Source organism: Lithobates pipiens, unplaced genomic scaffold (assembly GCF_037356315.1).
Source record: "Lithobates pipiens isolate NorthernLeopardFrog02 unplaced genomic scaffold, aLitPip1_a1.2 Scaffold_18, whole genome shotgun sequence".
In the NCBI taxonomy this organism is placed as follows: domain Eukaryota; kingdom Metazoa; phylum Chordata; class Amphibia; order Anura; family Ranidae; genus Lithobates; species Lithobates pipiens.
In genome coordinates this window covers 292,518,010-292,533,591 of record NW_027507758.1, presented here as the reverse complement: position 1 = coordinate 292,533,591, position 15,582 = coordinate 292,518,010, and the positions used below count along the sequence as shown (strand labels likewise).

General features: G+C 40.6%; 1 protein-coding gene across 1 annotated transcript in view; it reads right to left on the bottom strand.

Moving 5' to 3' along the window:
- Window positions 1–2,206: 2,206 nt before the first annotated feature.
- Window positions 2,207–15,582, bottom strand: part of METTL24 (methyltransferase like 24) — a 79,799-nt gene continuing 66,423 nt past the window's right edge. The window contains exon 5 of the mRNA XM_077487123.1: window positions 2,207–5,715. Coding sequence (XP_077343249.1) covers window positions 5,401–5,715 — 315 coding nt within the window. The 3' untranslated portion in view covers window positions 2,207–5,400. The remainder of the gene's footprint in view (window positions 5,716–15,582) is intronic.

The following is a 15,582-nucleotide window of genomic DNA, read 5'->3' as shown; positions in this document are numbered from 1 at the left end:
CGTGCATGTGACGTCACGCCACGACTCCGCCCCCACCGGGTAAAGTAGAGCTGAACAGTGTGCACGAAGCACTCCTAGAGAAAGAGGAGGAGAAAACACATGGAAAAAAGCTGTTTAACATACAGGTAGACACAGCAACCTATGAACAAATATACACATGAGATATGTCAACAAGGGTTAAACAGAGGAGAGTGATAGGATCCTGTTAACCCCTAGAAATGGCCCAAAAAAAGATCCACAGAAAAACAGGCTCCCATACTTATCTGGCGCCTTTAGCAGCCCAAGCAATGGGACTCCATACTGCAGGAGAGCATGAACCTACAATGGCTACACCATAAAGCGGGGAAGTAGGGCTGATCGTGATCCTGCAGGATGAGGACACCTGAACTCAATAATTTGAATGGGTGTCTACTTTTGGCGATAAAGTGTATTTTTAGAAAAACACAAAAGTGATTCTTGCTTTCTTGCCAGATAATACAAGATATACCGTGAATAAATAAATTATGTCTGTTTTTATTGTTTTTTGACAAGTACTTTAAGGTTTGCCTAGTACCCCAGTGTATTTTCCATGGAAATATTTGTCATACTTGGAACTTACCAAGTTGGAATTTAAAAATAAAACATTCAAGATGCCGGAACTATGCATACTGCAGACCAGGCACAGGATTAGCCAAACTCTGATTCATAGCAAAATTTAGGTGACTCTGTCAGACAGAGTGCCCGAGAATTTAAAAATATGGCAACTCTGGGTAGAAAATTTCCCACCACAAGGCTTTTACATCTCCCTCTTAGAATCCTGAATTGTACCACTGACAAGATCATCCACTTTTCCCCCTCCACTGGCTATCCGCAGAAGACCTCCCTCCTCTCCAATATCTCTTCCCTTTACTTTCTCTCTTCTTTATTCCAAACTCAAAATTTTTTTGTCTTTATCATTTGATTGCACCTCTACTTCTCATTGTTTGCCGAAGTCTTTTTTTTAATGTTTCAAATGTATGCTACTACTTCTGTTTTGTGCCTTTCAACCCTGTATTTGTGTATATATATCATCAGGTCTCTTCAACTTTGTGTTGTTACTTGAACCTTGTACAACTTGTAAACTTGCTGTGGGTGCATTCCCCACAATGTACTTTACATTGCACACTGTAATGTATTTAATATATTATAAAACAAAAAACTCTTTCTTTGAAAAGATACACTTGGGTGACACTGCTATCTGACACTTTTGATTGTGGTATACATGCTGGTCTTTGTGATTCATTGTCCTGTGTTGTGATTGTACTTTACTGTTCTTTTATATCACTGCAAGTCTAATAGCCAGGTCAGACAATCTTTAAGGGAAACTATAATAGTTTTAAATCTTTTCTTTCCCTCATTGTTGTTCTCTCTAAATGAAAATTCTTGCGGGAGCTATTTATATTTTATATAAAAAAAGGGCCAAATTAGTTGATTGATTTACACTTAAAAAAAAAGAAAACAGCCAGCACATTTTAGGGGCCAGAAGAAAATTTGGACTCTCTCTTCTGGTCCCCAAAACTCATTGGATGTTTAGTGTAAACTGATAAAGTGTTTGTAAAGGCTTAAGGTATTTTACCTTAATGCATTCTCTGCTTTAAGGCAAAAAACCTTCCATGGTCAGCTCCCCTCAAAAATACCTACGCTGTGCCTGAAAGCAGCAGCACTCTGCCCTCTCTATCCTCATAGGAAATGGAGGCAGCAGTGGGAGCCACTGGCTCCTGTTGCCATCAATCTTGTAAGGAGGGAGTGGGGGCGAGGCCAAGACATGCTGTGTGTGTGTCAATAGATACACACGGCCTAGCTTGGGATCAAGCCTGCAAATATGCCTCCATAGCAGGAGTCTAGAGCTCAGAAGAGGAGGTTTGGGGCTGCTCTGTGATTGAACAGAGCAGGTAAATATAATATTGTTAAGAAGACTTATTTTTTTTTTATTAGTAAACTTATATTTTAAATGTCTTTAACTGGAAATCAACTTAAAGGCTGTCATGGGCAACATTTCTGTCCTCCTCAGACTGGTTTCCCATTTGTACCTATGATGTTGATACCAACCTATTTCTTGTATACCGTTTATAAGCTGCGCCTTTGGCCTCAATTAAGAAAACAGGAACTGCATGTGGCTTTCAGAAGCACTGATTTTTTTTTTATATATATATTACTAAGTAAGAAAAAAATACATAAAACAATCATGAATGTTATATGGTGCCATTTATTATCTCAGTCAATCATTTTTTCAAAGACAGCAAATTGATTCAAATAAATACTTAACTTACACCAAATAATATAATTAAACATTGTCAACACAATCCAGTTGTGTTTCATGAACTTCACATTTATCCCATTCTGTTTTAACATACAATGACCATACAGGAACTTATATTTTAATATGTTTCTCCAAATATATAGTTCTTTACTAAATAAGGACTTATGTGCCACAGACTTTTAAAATGGAATATGCATTAGCTTTGTGTAAAATGACTAAGCAGCTCTGGTGGCCTGAGTAATATGTTACTATTTGAGATACCTTTGTTTAAATTTTAGGAGTAGCCACAAGCAGGCTTCAGCAGATTAGATAATATAATGCGTAAAGAAAAAAAAACCAATAGCACACAACTAAATAGGACTTCAACAGGACCACACCAAAAAAGTTTCTATGTAAAAAACATTTTATTACATAATTCCATAAAAAAAAGTCCCTGATAAGGGACTGAATTGCACATATAGTGAACGGGCTTTACAATTTAAAAACCACATAAAGAACATTTACTAACTAGTTGACATTATCCCTTCATAGTAATTCCTTCCATAATGCAACTTCAGAATAAGAAATTTCACTTATGACATCTTGAGTGTATTCTTCAATGCGTTTTGCAGGACAGAACCTGCTTCTTCAGAAAGATAACTTATGTATAACTGTCTGTCAAAGCTGTAAACAACATATAAAAAACACATATAAAAGGTGATACAAGATGAACAAGCCACATGGATGGATGTACCAAAAACCAATAATCTTCAAACGAGCCAGACAGTCAATGGAGTAAAATAGTATGGTGATCAATCCTCCTAGGAGTAATTCCACAAAATCCAGGTACGACTGACTGCCTCCATTGTATGCTGTTCTATTTAGTTGTGTGCTTAGGATTTTTCCTTTATGCAAATGTAATTGTGAAGGATGTGGTACCAGTAAATCCATTAAACACAGGGGAAGGCCTCATTACCCTTCTCCCTCCAATTATCTGCAAGATAGATAATACAATGTCTGATATCTTAATCTCTATTCCTTAGGCCAATCATCAGATATAGTTATTTCAGAGTTTCCTGAACCTGTTCTAAAGTTCCACCAATAGTTTGTTTGGTGGGTATTTCACCTAGGTCTGTAAACTGCGTTGCAGTTACTCTATCTATGCACAGGTAAAGTGGCTTGCTAAATATGTCTGACTGATGGGACTTGGTGACAGTTTGAAGAAACACAGATACTGAAAGGTTAGAATGGAAAATGCAGTCATGTAAAGAACACAACAGTGACAGAACAATCATTGTAGTAGAGTAGTCATGTGACAGCTTTTACAACAGGTATCAGAACTTTTGGCTCAGGTGTTGCCAGTCAGTGCTTTGGCTTCATGTCTCTTGTTGCAACTCAGACTGTATTGCAGAAGCATTGTGCCAGAGGCAGCCCACAGCATGTAATTGAGGTCTCTTATTTTTATTTTAGAGTGGGCTGCAGGAGAAGAAAACGTATTTGCTGCTTATGTCCACTGTAACATACAGTACTTTCCTGTAGGGTAGCATTTTACATCTCATTTAAAACTAAAATAGCTGCACTTTAGAAAGCTGCCTGATGAATAATTTTGCCTTAATATGGCCATGGACTGAAAATGTTTTACAAATTCACTATTACATAGCTACGCCGTGTTTGAAGGGACAACACTGAAAATAGATTTTAAATCGTATCCATCTGCTTTAAGACTATGTAGGTTATTTGTGCACTCTCATAAATTACTTACTAATCTACAGAGAAAATACAACAGTATCGTACAATTCCTTACAGTATGGGGTTGATTTACTAAAACTGGAGAGTGAAAAATCCTCTGCAGCTCTGCATAGAGATCCAATCAGCGTCCAGGTTTTTTCTGCAAGCTTAATTGAACAAGCAGAAGTTAGAAGCTGATTGGCTACCATGCACAGCTACACCAGATTTTGTACTCGAATGCCTGATTTGCTTATTGTGTACCCCACTTGAGGACCTTTGTGTATCTGGCCAACAAGAGAATTAAATCCATCCAATAAAAAAGCATATCGGGTTGATTTACTAAAGCTGGCCATACATCTATAGATTATCTGCAGATTTTCTATGGTTAGATGGAAAAAGTGGGAGATTCCTCCATCCGCACAGTTTAGCTAACATGGAGAAATCTGTTGGACTTTTTCCATCTAACCATAGAAAATCTGCAGATAATCTATAGATGTATGGCCAGCTTTAGTAAATCAACCCCGATATGCTTTGTTATTGGATGGATTTAATTCTCTTGTTGGTCAGATACACAAAGGTCCTCAAGTGGGGTACACAATAAGCAAATCGGGTTTTCCTCAATGCTTCACACAGCAAGTTGGAAGCGAGGATAGAAATAATGTAAAAAAATTCTTGTATGACAAAGGCATTTTTTATTTGTTGTTTCTGATCATGCCCAGTCTTTTGTATCTGATATTTCTTGTATGAAAATAGGTCCCTGAATGGTACACATTAAACGAAAATTGTTAGTTCTGTTTACGTGCAAGAACATTTTTGGAGTTTGTCCCTTCGGAAATTTTTGTTTGCAAAGTTGGAATTGGATGTCGAAAGTTGTGTACACACTATGCGAAAATCGAACGATCGTGCCTTCTATGGAATTTTTCTTCCACTTTTCTCATAGTGTGTACTGGGCTTTACATATTATTTTTTCTTAATTAAATAGCTAAAAAAGTCCAGAGCATCTTTACCTCTCCATAATATGTATGAAATGTCTCCTTATTCTAGCAAAATTTTTGTATAGGTGTAACCACTCCAGCAATCCTTCTAAAGGTGAAGATGAATGTCTTGAAGAAGCACAAATACATTTTAATTCTTGGAAAACAAACCTTTCATGCACCAGAATCAGAATGCCTGCCCTTATTTGCATAAAGGAGATTGATCTGCTTATAAAATAAGTAATAATATGAAAGCACTTAACTGAATATGGTAAAAATAAAAAAATAAAAAGTACTGCAATTAATAAAGTGATCAGCAGAAAAATTTTCATGTAAAAAACATGTACAAAAATGACATTTTTAAATAAACAAATATTTCTCCATCCAGCAGATTTCTGTAAAATAGAGGCTTCCGTCAATAATTCTGTAGTAACGTTCATTTCATGACCATCTGGTGTTAACCCAACTAAGGATATAACAACTGCTTGCATTGAAAGCTTCTTTCTTTAGGAACATTTGTGGTTTAGATAAGTCCTTATATGTATGGAAAAGTCTGAAGTCTTTTCGCTCAAGTTCTTTGAACAAGCTGTACCAGAATCTCACAACAGTGCTGTCATTTCCACTGACCTCAAACCCAGGCCAGTGAAGGTGGATTTCCACAACAAGCTGTCCTATCTGTTCCACAATACCTTCTAAAATCATATTCTCCAAGATCTTCCATTCTGCACTCTCCATGTCTGCCTTCAGGACATCAATCTGGAAAATGCATAACAAAAACAAAGTAGAATCAGTTAAGTTTCTGTAGCTATCAAACTTATCACATTTCACAGAGAAAGCCATCAATCAAAGCAGGGAGATTTATAGGTGTGAGAGGATCTGTCCATTTTGTTTTTGAGCAGCATTCTCAAAGCTAGAAAGAACTCTGGCACACCGCTTCTTCAGTATCATGGGGGTGTACCTTGACAGCTTCCAACAACGTTGCCTTCCGTAAGATATAGGGGACTGAGACTCAGATCATGCTTGTAATTCCAACTGTCATCTATTGTTTATGGGTCTAAGCTTTTCTCTAGAGACAGTGTTTACATGATCTGTGAAAGATCTCTTACATAAACCCCTGGCACGCAACATTCTGCCAATGGCCCTCTGTGTGTAGCCCATTGGGTCTGCCACCTGTTGTGCAAATGTAGGAGTTTTAGGTAGCTGTAAAAACTGAAGCACTCTACATTTCAGTACCTGTGGCCAACTGTACCAGTACAGTACTGGTCGAAATAAAAGAGCTGCCCTTTTGCCTCATTTCCTTCTTTGTATTGAATAAACTTTACTGGTCATCAAGCAAATCCACAAATCCAGAGAATTCTTGTGCGCCAATGCAGGGAGTTTCATTTCTCTTCCACTTCACTGACCATCAATGTGGAAGGGACTTTAAAAAACACTGCCACTGACCACCAATGGGATAGGGATTAAATAGCATTGCAGGGGTTGAAGTTGGGAGCACTGCTACTGACCACCAATGTGGGAAGGGTTTAATAGTACTGACACCAGTCCTGGAGGTTATTATTATGGTCACTAATACCAATGCTGGGGGCTATTATTGTGTCCACTGACATCAATGAAGGAGTTATTACTGCAGTCACTGACACCAAAGCATGGGAGTTATAATTGTCACTGACACCAGTGCTGGCAGTTTTTATTGCATCTGCTAACACCAGAGATGACTCCATTGTTCTGTTCAGTGTGCATTGTGGTACAAAAAATGTAGACCAAAATTTTTAGGCGCTGAGGTGCATTATATACACCTCAACTTGTGCAAATGCATTGTTCTTGTGTGGTCCACTGGAAGGGAGGGGGGGGGGTGACACTTGAGGCCCCCTATAATTTTCAAGCTGACCGCCACTGAGATAAACAGTGACTATATTTTCTACAGAAAAATATGAAGTTGACGCTTCCATACAGAGGATATGCACAAGTCTCTCTATCTGAACTGACAGAACTTATATTCTACTCAAATTTACATGATTCTTATGGCCAAAAAATTGTGGAAACTATGGAAAAATACAAATGTTTGGCACACACCTCTAAATTATGTAGTGATGAAGACCTATAAACTATTATTTAAAAGCACCACCCCTACTGCTCTGTCATAGAAAAGAGACCCGTAGTAATGTCATACAGTGAAAACAATGAAAAGTGCTTTTATGTAAATGACAGCAGGGTCACAAGTATGAACTGTAGCATCTTTTTGTAATAGAAAAAAGGTTTAAAAAAAGTCCACATGAAGTCTCTTGAAAACAGAAAATACATGCATCACAGTTTGTTGTGTATTGGACTGTATAGCCGCAGACCAGCCATAATGCCCCTACTGACCTCTGTCCACAGCCAAACATGGTTACAATGAGCACGTAAGTATCAGAACTAGATCATGGAGCAATAGAAGAAGGTGGCCTGTTCTGATAAATCACATTTTCTTTTACATCATGTGAATGGCCAGGTGAGTGTGCGTTACTTTCCTGAGGACTAGATGGCACCAGGATGCACTATGGGATGAAAGCAAGCTGGTGGAGGCAGTGCGATACTTTGGGCAATGTTCTGCTGGGAAACCTAGAGATCTGCCATTCCCTAATGGCAGTGGCCTTCTTTCAGCAGGAAAATGTGCTATGCCACACTCCAAAAATGGTTTGAGGAACGCAACAATGAGTTTGAAGTTTTTTAATTGGCCTCCAAATTCTCCAGATTCAAATCCAATTGAGCATCTGTAGGGTGTGCTGGAAAAACAAGTCTGATCCACCTCAAAACTCACAGGACTTAAAGGATCTGCTACTGAGGCTTGGTGCCAGATACAACAACATACTTTCAGAGGTCTAGTGGTGTCAATGCCCTGAAGGGTTAGGGCTGTGTTGGTGGTAACAGGGGGACCTATTCAATATTCGGTGGGTAGTAATACATTTATGTAAAAGAGCCTTTAGGGCACAGAACTAGCATAGAAGCCTCAGTCTGCTGCATTCCCTTTACAGGGAAAGGTAATTTTGCAAAGCTAGAAATATGAGCCACTGATCCCTTTTAAACATTTTTGGGAAAATGAACATCTTACAAAGCTGCAGACAAAGATGTGTTCAAAAAACGATAGATGCAAATATTTTATGCAGTTGTAGTAGCAATGTAGGTTTTTATCTAAAAATAGCATATAGCAATGCACAAATAGCTTAAGCAATTAGAAATAATCACCCACTCTTCTTACTGCAATAACTTAATAAATCAATCTAGTTACTAAGGCAGGTCATACATTATGCATTTTTCTTTCCTTCGACCACAGGTTGAAGGAAAGAAAATTGCTTTATTCCCCCAATCAACACAGTCAGTGTTGAAGGAGGAAACCCTCCCACAGTGCTATTGGGTTCTGCTGGCGGGCAGTCTTCCCACCGGCAGAATACATTTATCACTGCTGTTGGCTATAGCCACTGCTAGTGATCAGGTTTAAAAAACAAACAACATGTTGGTTGTACTGAAGTTGATCAATGGATCGACTTCAGTACAACCAGCCTGCCCATAGACAGATCAAAAGGAACCGGCCTAATTTCGATCTGTCTATGGCTGGCTTTAGAGTTACTGATAATCACTTTTTCTTACACCTTTATATTTACATATTTATAGTAGGGTCACCAAATGTCTCCAGTTTCAGGGGACTGTCCCTAATTTCATTGTGCATTACATACGAATATCTCCAATTTACTTACTATTGACCCCTGCATTCAAAGCCCTTCCTGATACCTGTCCAGTCCATGATGAGCCCCCAGTGGGCCACAGTGCATTGTCATAACCCTCTCGACCTCTCCCCATGATGGTGTATTGTCACAATTGCCTTTTCGTTCATGTATTGTCATGATTATCCTTTTGTTGTCCATGTATTTTACCAAATTGCAGCATATGTGACATATAGAAGGAAAAAAAGGTGGCGTCATGGAATTGAGGACTCCTTTACAGACATCGCTTGCATCTTTTATACCAAACGTGCCGTTTTGATTCCTTCAAAATGTGAGTGTTTTTTTACGTGCTATATCGATTAAAACGCTTTTCTTTGACAATATTACGCTATGTCAGATTCCTATTTTTATGGTTTCATATACAATACCGTGACCCTATCCCCTACTAAACATCTACACCTGTTGAGCTGATTTCCAGCTATAAGCCTACAAGATTTGGGGGCATAAGCCCAGCTAAGTCCAAGTCCTTCGGTAAGCCTCCCCCAATCTCACGGCGGTGGTGCTGGTGTTAGATGCATGAAGAATTCACCCGAAAGTTTTCCTTGAAGCTTTTCCTGATTTTTTCTTTTTATAATTCGACACTGGTTTTGGACTTTGTGGGACTTATTTAATATTTGCACCTTCCACGTATGAGGGTGCAAAAGACTATATTGCAACAAATAGTCTGTTTTTTCACGCATATTTTCTTTCACATATATTTATATATTTTTCATACATTTTTATTTTATTGTATGATTTCACATTCCCTGTGCCCATGCAATAGCCTGCGATATCTAGTTATTTAGATGGTTTCAGATAGGCGCATGTCGACACATTTTTTCCTTGACATTTTGATATAGCACTACACATAATTGTATGTTCTTAATTTAATTATACCCATTTATGCTCCTCCAATTGCAAGCACAACTTGGCCACACTCACCATTTGGAGCCCCATCCCTGTCCCATCTACCAATAAAAGTGGGCATGCTAAGTAGGGTTTCCCTGGATCCCATTTTGAAACTCTGGTCACCAAATGGGCAGGTTAACTAAATGGCCCTTATCAGCCACACAATGCAAACTACTATTCTAGCTAATGTACTACACATTAACCCAGCAGGAAAAACGCTATGTCGCTTTCTTTAAACTGTATGTTTTCTTGTTAAGCACAGTGTAATATCTTGGTAATACTGTTCATATTAAATTCAAAGCTGTAAGAAGCATACAAACAAGATATTAAAGTGACAAGTAAGAACACTGTGTAACATACTTTACAGCAGCAGTCAGTTTAGTCTGATAAAATGTTACCGCCACATAAGCTGAAACCTCTGTGCACGTTTAACATTTTTAGAGCCTATCTAATTTACATGTTTGTATAGCAATACTTCCTTTGTCTTCACAATGTCAGACCACTGGACTTGCACCCTAACCTAAGGGCAAATTACCTTTTCAAGTCTAAAAACCCTGCATGCCTTACCATGCCTTGTCTGTCAAGATGAGAATTGGATAATTATTTCTGCTTAAACCTGGTTAGTTTTCACCCTTTGGGCATGGCTGATAAGTACAGAATGAACCAAGCGTATTTATTTTCACAACAGGATGTTGTCTATAACCTGCTTTTTATGTACAATACAAAAATCTGTATGTTTTTGCTCAATAGTTTTGCATTACAGTTGTCACGAAAATGAAGTGGACCGTAATATGCTCCCGTTCTTTACTTTCCTTTTGATACGCCCTACTAGCCATCTTTTAGGCCCGAAAGGATTCAGAAAAAAGGTTCCTAATCTTTTTTGCACCCCCCCCCCCTCTTCCCAATCAACACTTACCTTGTCTACATCAGAAAGCAAATGAAGCAGGGGGTGAGTGCAATACATAACCTGGGAGGTGGGCAAAAAAGTAAAAATGCACTTTGACCAAACAATTTATAGAAGTAAATGTGTCTGTATTTCTAATCTGTAAAGTTAAATAATGTCTGCAACATGCATTCCCTGAGTACGGATGTCTGAAGATGTGAGAGTGTCACAAATCAGTTGGTCTTGACAATTCAAGTGAAAATTATGAAAAATTGCCATTCATACTTACCATAATGGCTGGATCTTCTTTGTGTCAGCAAACCAATGAGTTGCCCTGCCTCAGATAACTGATAGGACAACCCATCCCTAGAGTACTCCACTGGAGAGGAGGGAGGGGGTCTGTGCAGGTGGGAAGTATTGGGGCTGAGAGTGCAGTCTGTGCTGTGGGGGTGGACTTTACTGGGGGGGTATATACTGAAAAGGGGCTATGAGGGGGGTTTAGGGTTGTGGGAGGAAATTTGTACAGGGTGGGAGATTTGTGGCTGTGGGGAAAGATCTTTACTAGGGGTTTATGGGATGGGGGGGGGATTTGTACTAATAGGAGGGTGTCATTTCGAGCTGCTCTCTGTACACTAGGCCTGTGTGTTACGTTCTTCTGACCTCTGCGTTATTTACTCCTGACCCTTGTACTCCAGTCCTGATCTCTCCACTCTCTGTAATACCCACTCCTGACCTATGTATTCTGTGCCTTATGCACTCCTGAGCCCCGCACCATAGACACTATGTTGTGCATTACATACTCCTGACCTCTGCACGCTGTATGCTGGGCTTTATAAGGCATACTCCTGGCCACTCTAGGTACAGTAAAGTTCTTGTTTAAGTTATGGCTGTGTGCAGTAAAACATATTTAATAGAACAGTTCCATTTTTTTTAAATGACTGCACTGAGCACTACGGGAGGATCACACAAGAATGTGCATGTGTATGAAACGCGTTGAGAGAAGGCCTTTATGTGCCAGTGTCATGTCGATGGGTCCACGAGTTGGATCAGTGGCCATTGGAGTGAGTTTGTGCTGTTTATTTTATACATTCCACGTGGATTGCCTTTGAATGTTATTGGCCATAAAATACTAAACTATATATTTTCCTTGTGTGGGCTCCATGGTATGAGCTTTAAATGCAGAAGAATGGTCATCACCATTTTGACTACCCTTCCAACTGCAATACTGCTGTGGTCAAGGGCCCGCCACCTACAATGGAGAAAATAGACTGCAACTGCCTACAAGTCATAAGGCCTGAAACCCTCACCATATGTACTATGTAATACATACACACATACACAGTGTTGCCAAACCAGTGCCCAACAGTATTCAGTTATTGTGTGATTATTACCAATGTTCTCTGAATAACATGGGTGCATGTTGAATGGTTACATTCCTCACTTGCACTGTTAAGAAAGAGGGGGTATGTACATGTGTTTGGGGGAGAAGGGCCTTAGGGAGGTGACCAAGAACCCAATGGTCACTCTGACAGAAGTGCAGTGTTTATCTGTGGAGAGCGGAGAACCTTCCAGAGGAACAACCATCTCTGCAGCACTCCACCAATCAGAGTGGCCAGACGGAACCCACTCCACAGTAAAAGACACATGACAGCCCACCTGGGGGTTTGCCAAAAGGCATCTGGAAAACTCTCAGACCATGAGAAACCAAATTCTCTGGTCTAATAAAACAAAGATTGAACTCTTTGGCCTGAATGGCAGGCATCATATCTGGAGGAAACTGGGCACCACTCATCACCTGGCCAATACCATCCATACAGTGAAGCATGTTGGTGGCAGCATCATGTTGTGGGGATGTTTTCCAGCGGCAGGAACTGGGAGACTTTTCAGGATTGAGGGAAAGATGAATGCAACAATGTACAGAGACATCCTTGATGAAAACCTGCTCCAGAGCACTCTGGACCTGAGACTGGGGCGAAGGTTCATCTTCCAACTGGACAATGACCCTAAGCACACAGCCAAGATAACAAAGGAGTGGCTATGTGACAACTCTGTGAATGTCCTTGAGTGGCCCAGTCAGAGCCCAGACTTGAAACCAATTGAACATCTCTGGAGAGATCTTAAAACGGCTGTGCCCCGACGCTTCCCATCCAACCTGATGGAGCTTAAAACGTCCTGCAAAGAATAATAGGGGAAATTGCCCAAAAATAGATGTGCCAAGCTTGTAGCATCATACTCAAAAAGACTTGAGGCTGTAATTGGTACCAAAGGTGCTGCAAAAAAGTATTGAGCAAAGGCTGTGAATACTTATGTACATGTGTTTTTTTTGTTTTTTATTTTTAAGAAATTTGCAAAGATTTCTAACAAACTTCTTTCATGTTGTCATTATGGGGTAGGATTTTGAGGAAAATAATGAATTTAATACATTTTGGAATAATAAGGCTGTAACATAACAAAATGTGGAAAAAGTGAAGCGCTTTGAATACTTTCTGGATCCACTACAAGTATCCTCCAATTGCAGGGCAACATGGCAGTCAGTGTTCATGACCTTACACTATTTCTTCCTTTTTCTATGTGTTTGAGCCTTCAATTTTGTATTATAGTAATTTCTGCAGTATTGTGGACTAACAGACAGTGTGCCATGTGTTCACAAGCTGTCCATAAACATCAGCCATCCAACATACTGCCCACCACTACATTTAAAATATCACAGCAGTTTGGTCATGTTGATTATCACAGCAATTGTCAAATCTCTTATTTTCCACTTCTGCCCACTTTTATTCCAATTATGGTTCCAACATTCCATTTCAGCAGAGGCACTGTGTAAGAATTAGTCCTCTTTTACTATAAAAAGAAAGTGTTTTAGTATATTTTATTATATCTATGTATTAAACCACTTAAAGCAGTGTTCCAGCCGTGATTTTCTTTAAAAAAAAAGTCAGCAGCTACAAATACTGTAGCTGCTGACTTTTAATAAGGACACTTATCTGTCCAGCGAGCCTGCAATGTTGGGCCTCTGAAGCCGATCCGTCCATTGGATCGGGTGCCGGCGCCACCATCTTAACGAAGGGAAACAGGCAGTGGAGCCTTGCGGCTTCACTGCCCATTTCCTACTCTGCATGCGCGAGTTGCGCATCGCTTTGTGAATGGCAATGTGGTTTTCTGGGACACGCACATGTCAAAGAAGGCAATGGAGCAGCTCACCGAAGAGGAGGAAGCGTCGCGGAATAGGAAGAGGCAGATTAGGAAGACTGCCTAGCAACAAGGATTTCTGGTAAGTAAAAAAAATATATATTTTTGAATGTTAATGTTATTTTTTATTTTAGCGTGGCCCTCCGCTTTAAGAAAAAAAAAATACATAAGCTCTCAGATGCTTTTTTATGCAACTGCTATACTAAAAATAACCCTGATTAGCAGACAATCTGGCTGCCCTTTCTCCCAGCAGAGTAGCTACCAGTGCTTAGCTTTCCCTTTCAAAAGCCCAGCATGATTTTCACACTGGGTGTCATGGATGCAACCAATGATTATTTCGAAAATACATTTTTTTAAAGAGAATATAAATATTTCATACAAACAAGTAAACATAATATACATTTATCAGTTTATAAACGGAATAAAAATGACTAAACTAAATATAGCTTTTTTTAACAGCAAGGGTTTTCCAACACTACAAATTCTTTTTCACTAGCAAGTGATTCCTTGCATGGTATATGCCAGGGGTAGGCAACCCCTGGCACTGGAGCCGCAAGTGGCACACAAAGCCTCTTTTGCCGGCACTCGACTCCCTCTCCATCAGCAGAGCAGCGCAGGGAAGTAACAAGCAAATGGCCCCTGTCCCCACCTATAACTGGCCTTCATAGCAAGGAGCACATGGAAGGGCAAATGCATAAAAGACAAAAACAGAACATTCCATAGCCCAACCCACCAACAAGTCATCTGACCAACCAAATTAACCTGTCCAACAGTCTGCATTAAAAACAGGGAAGTGTCAGTGAGACGCAAATGCATTCCAATTTCAGAATTCCCCACACCACACTGAGGGGGAGGCACTGGGTCCCCACACCACACTGAGGGGGAGGCACTGTGCCCCCACACCACACTGAGGGGGAGGCACTGTGCCCCCACACCACACTGAGGGGGAGACACTGTGCCCCCACACCACACTGAGGGGGAGACACTGTGCCCCCACACCACACTGAGGGGGAGGCACTGGGTCCCCACACCACAGTTCTCCAACTTTGCTGTAGCTGCGATCGTCAGCTTTTGTGATGGGGAAAAGATTGGGTGCAGTTCTGCTGGGGGGGCAGTCCCTGTTTCTAGGAGGAGGACTGTCATTGGCCACTGCTAAAGCCAATCACAGTACTGCTAGGCCCGCCCACCATCTGGAGGAAGATGACTCGCTTGGTTGCCACTACCAATCACAGAAAGAAGGGATTTCACTGTGATTGAGAGAACCGCAACCAGGGGACAGTTGGTGGAATTACTGTTGAGCTTCTGGGAACTTTGTTGAAATTATTCCTGAAGCTTTGCTTCACTTACTACTGAACCCCGGCACTCTGTGTCCCTTTAAGACACAGACAGTATTCAGCGCAATGAAAATCACACCCAACTTTTCCTGTGGCGCAGAGCGTCACACTTTTTCTTAGCTGCGGGGCCCAACTTATAATCCTGCACACAGGCCCCCTGCTTTCAGAAAATGCCCCTGACCTGAGATCATCATTGCACATCCATTCCAGATGCTTGTATGTGGCATCCCATACATCCAATGCATCACATACATCACATGGGCTGGATGTGAGAGGTGCATCAGCAGGATGAGTGTGCCAGGACAGGTAGATGCATCTCATCTCTGCTTCCTTTCATAACTCTGCATATCACACATATCATAGATAAGAAGAGGGTTCAGTGTCAGGCCAGATGAGCAGGGGGATTAGTGTTGGGGCAACTGAGCAGGGGGGATTAGTGTTGGGGCAACTGAGCAGAGGGAATTAGTGTTGGGGCAACTGAGCAGATGGGATTACTGTTGGGGCAGATGAGAAGGGGGTTCAGTGGTGGGACAGAAAAGAAAGGGGGTAGAGCAGTGGGGCAGATGTGAAA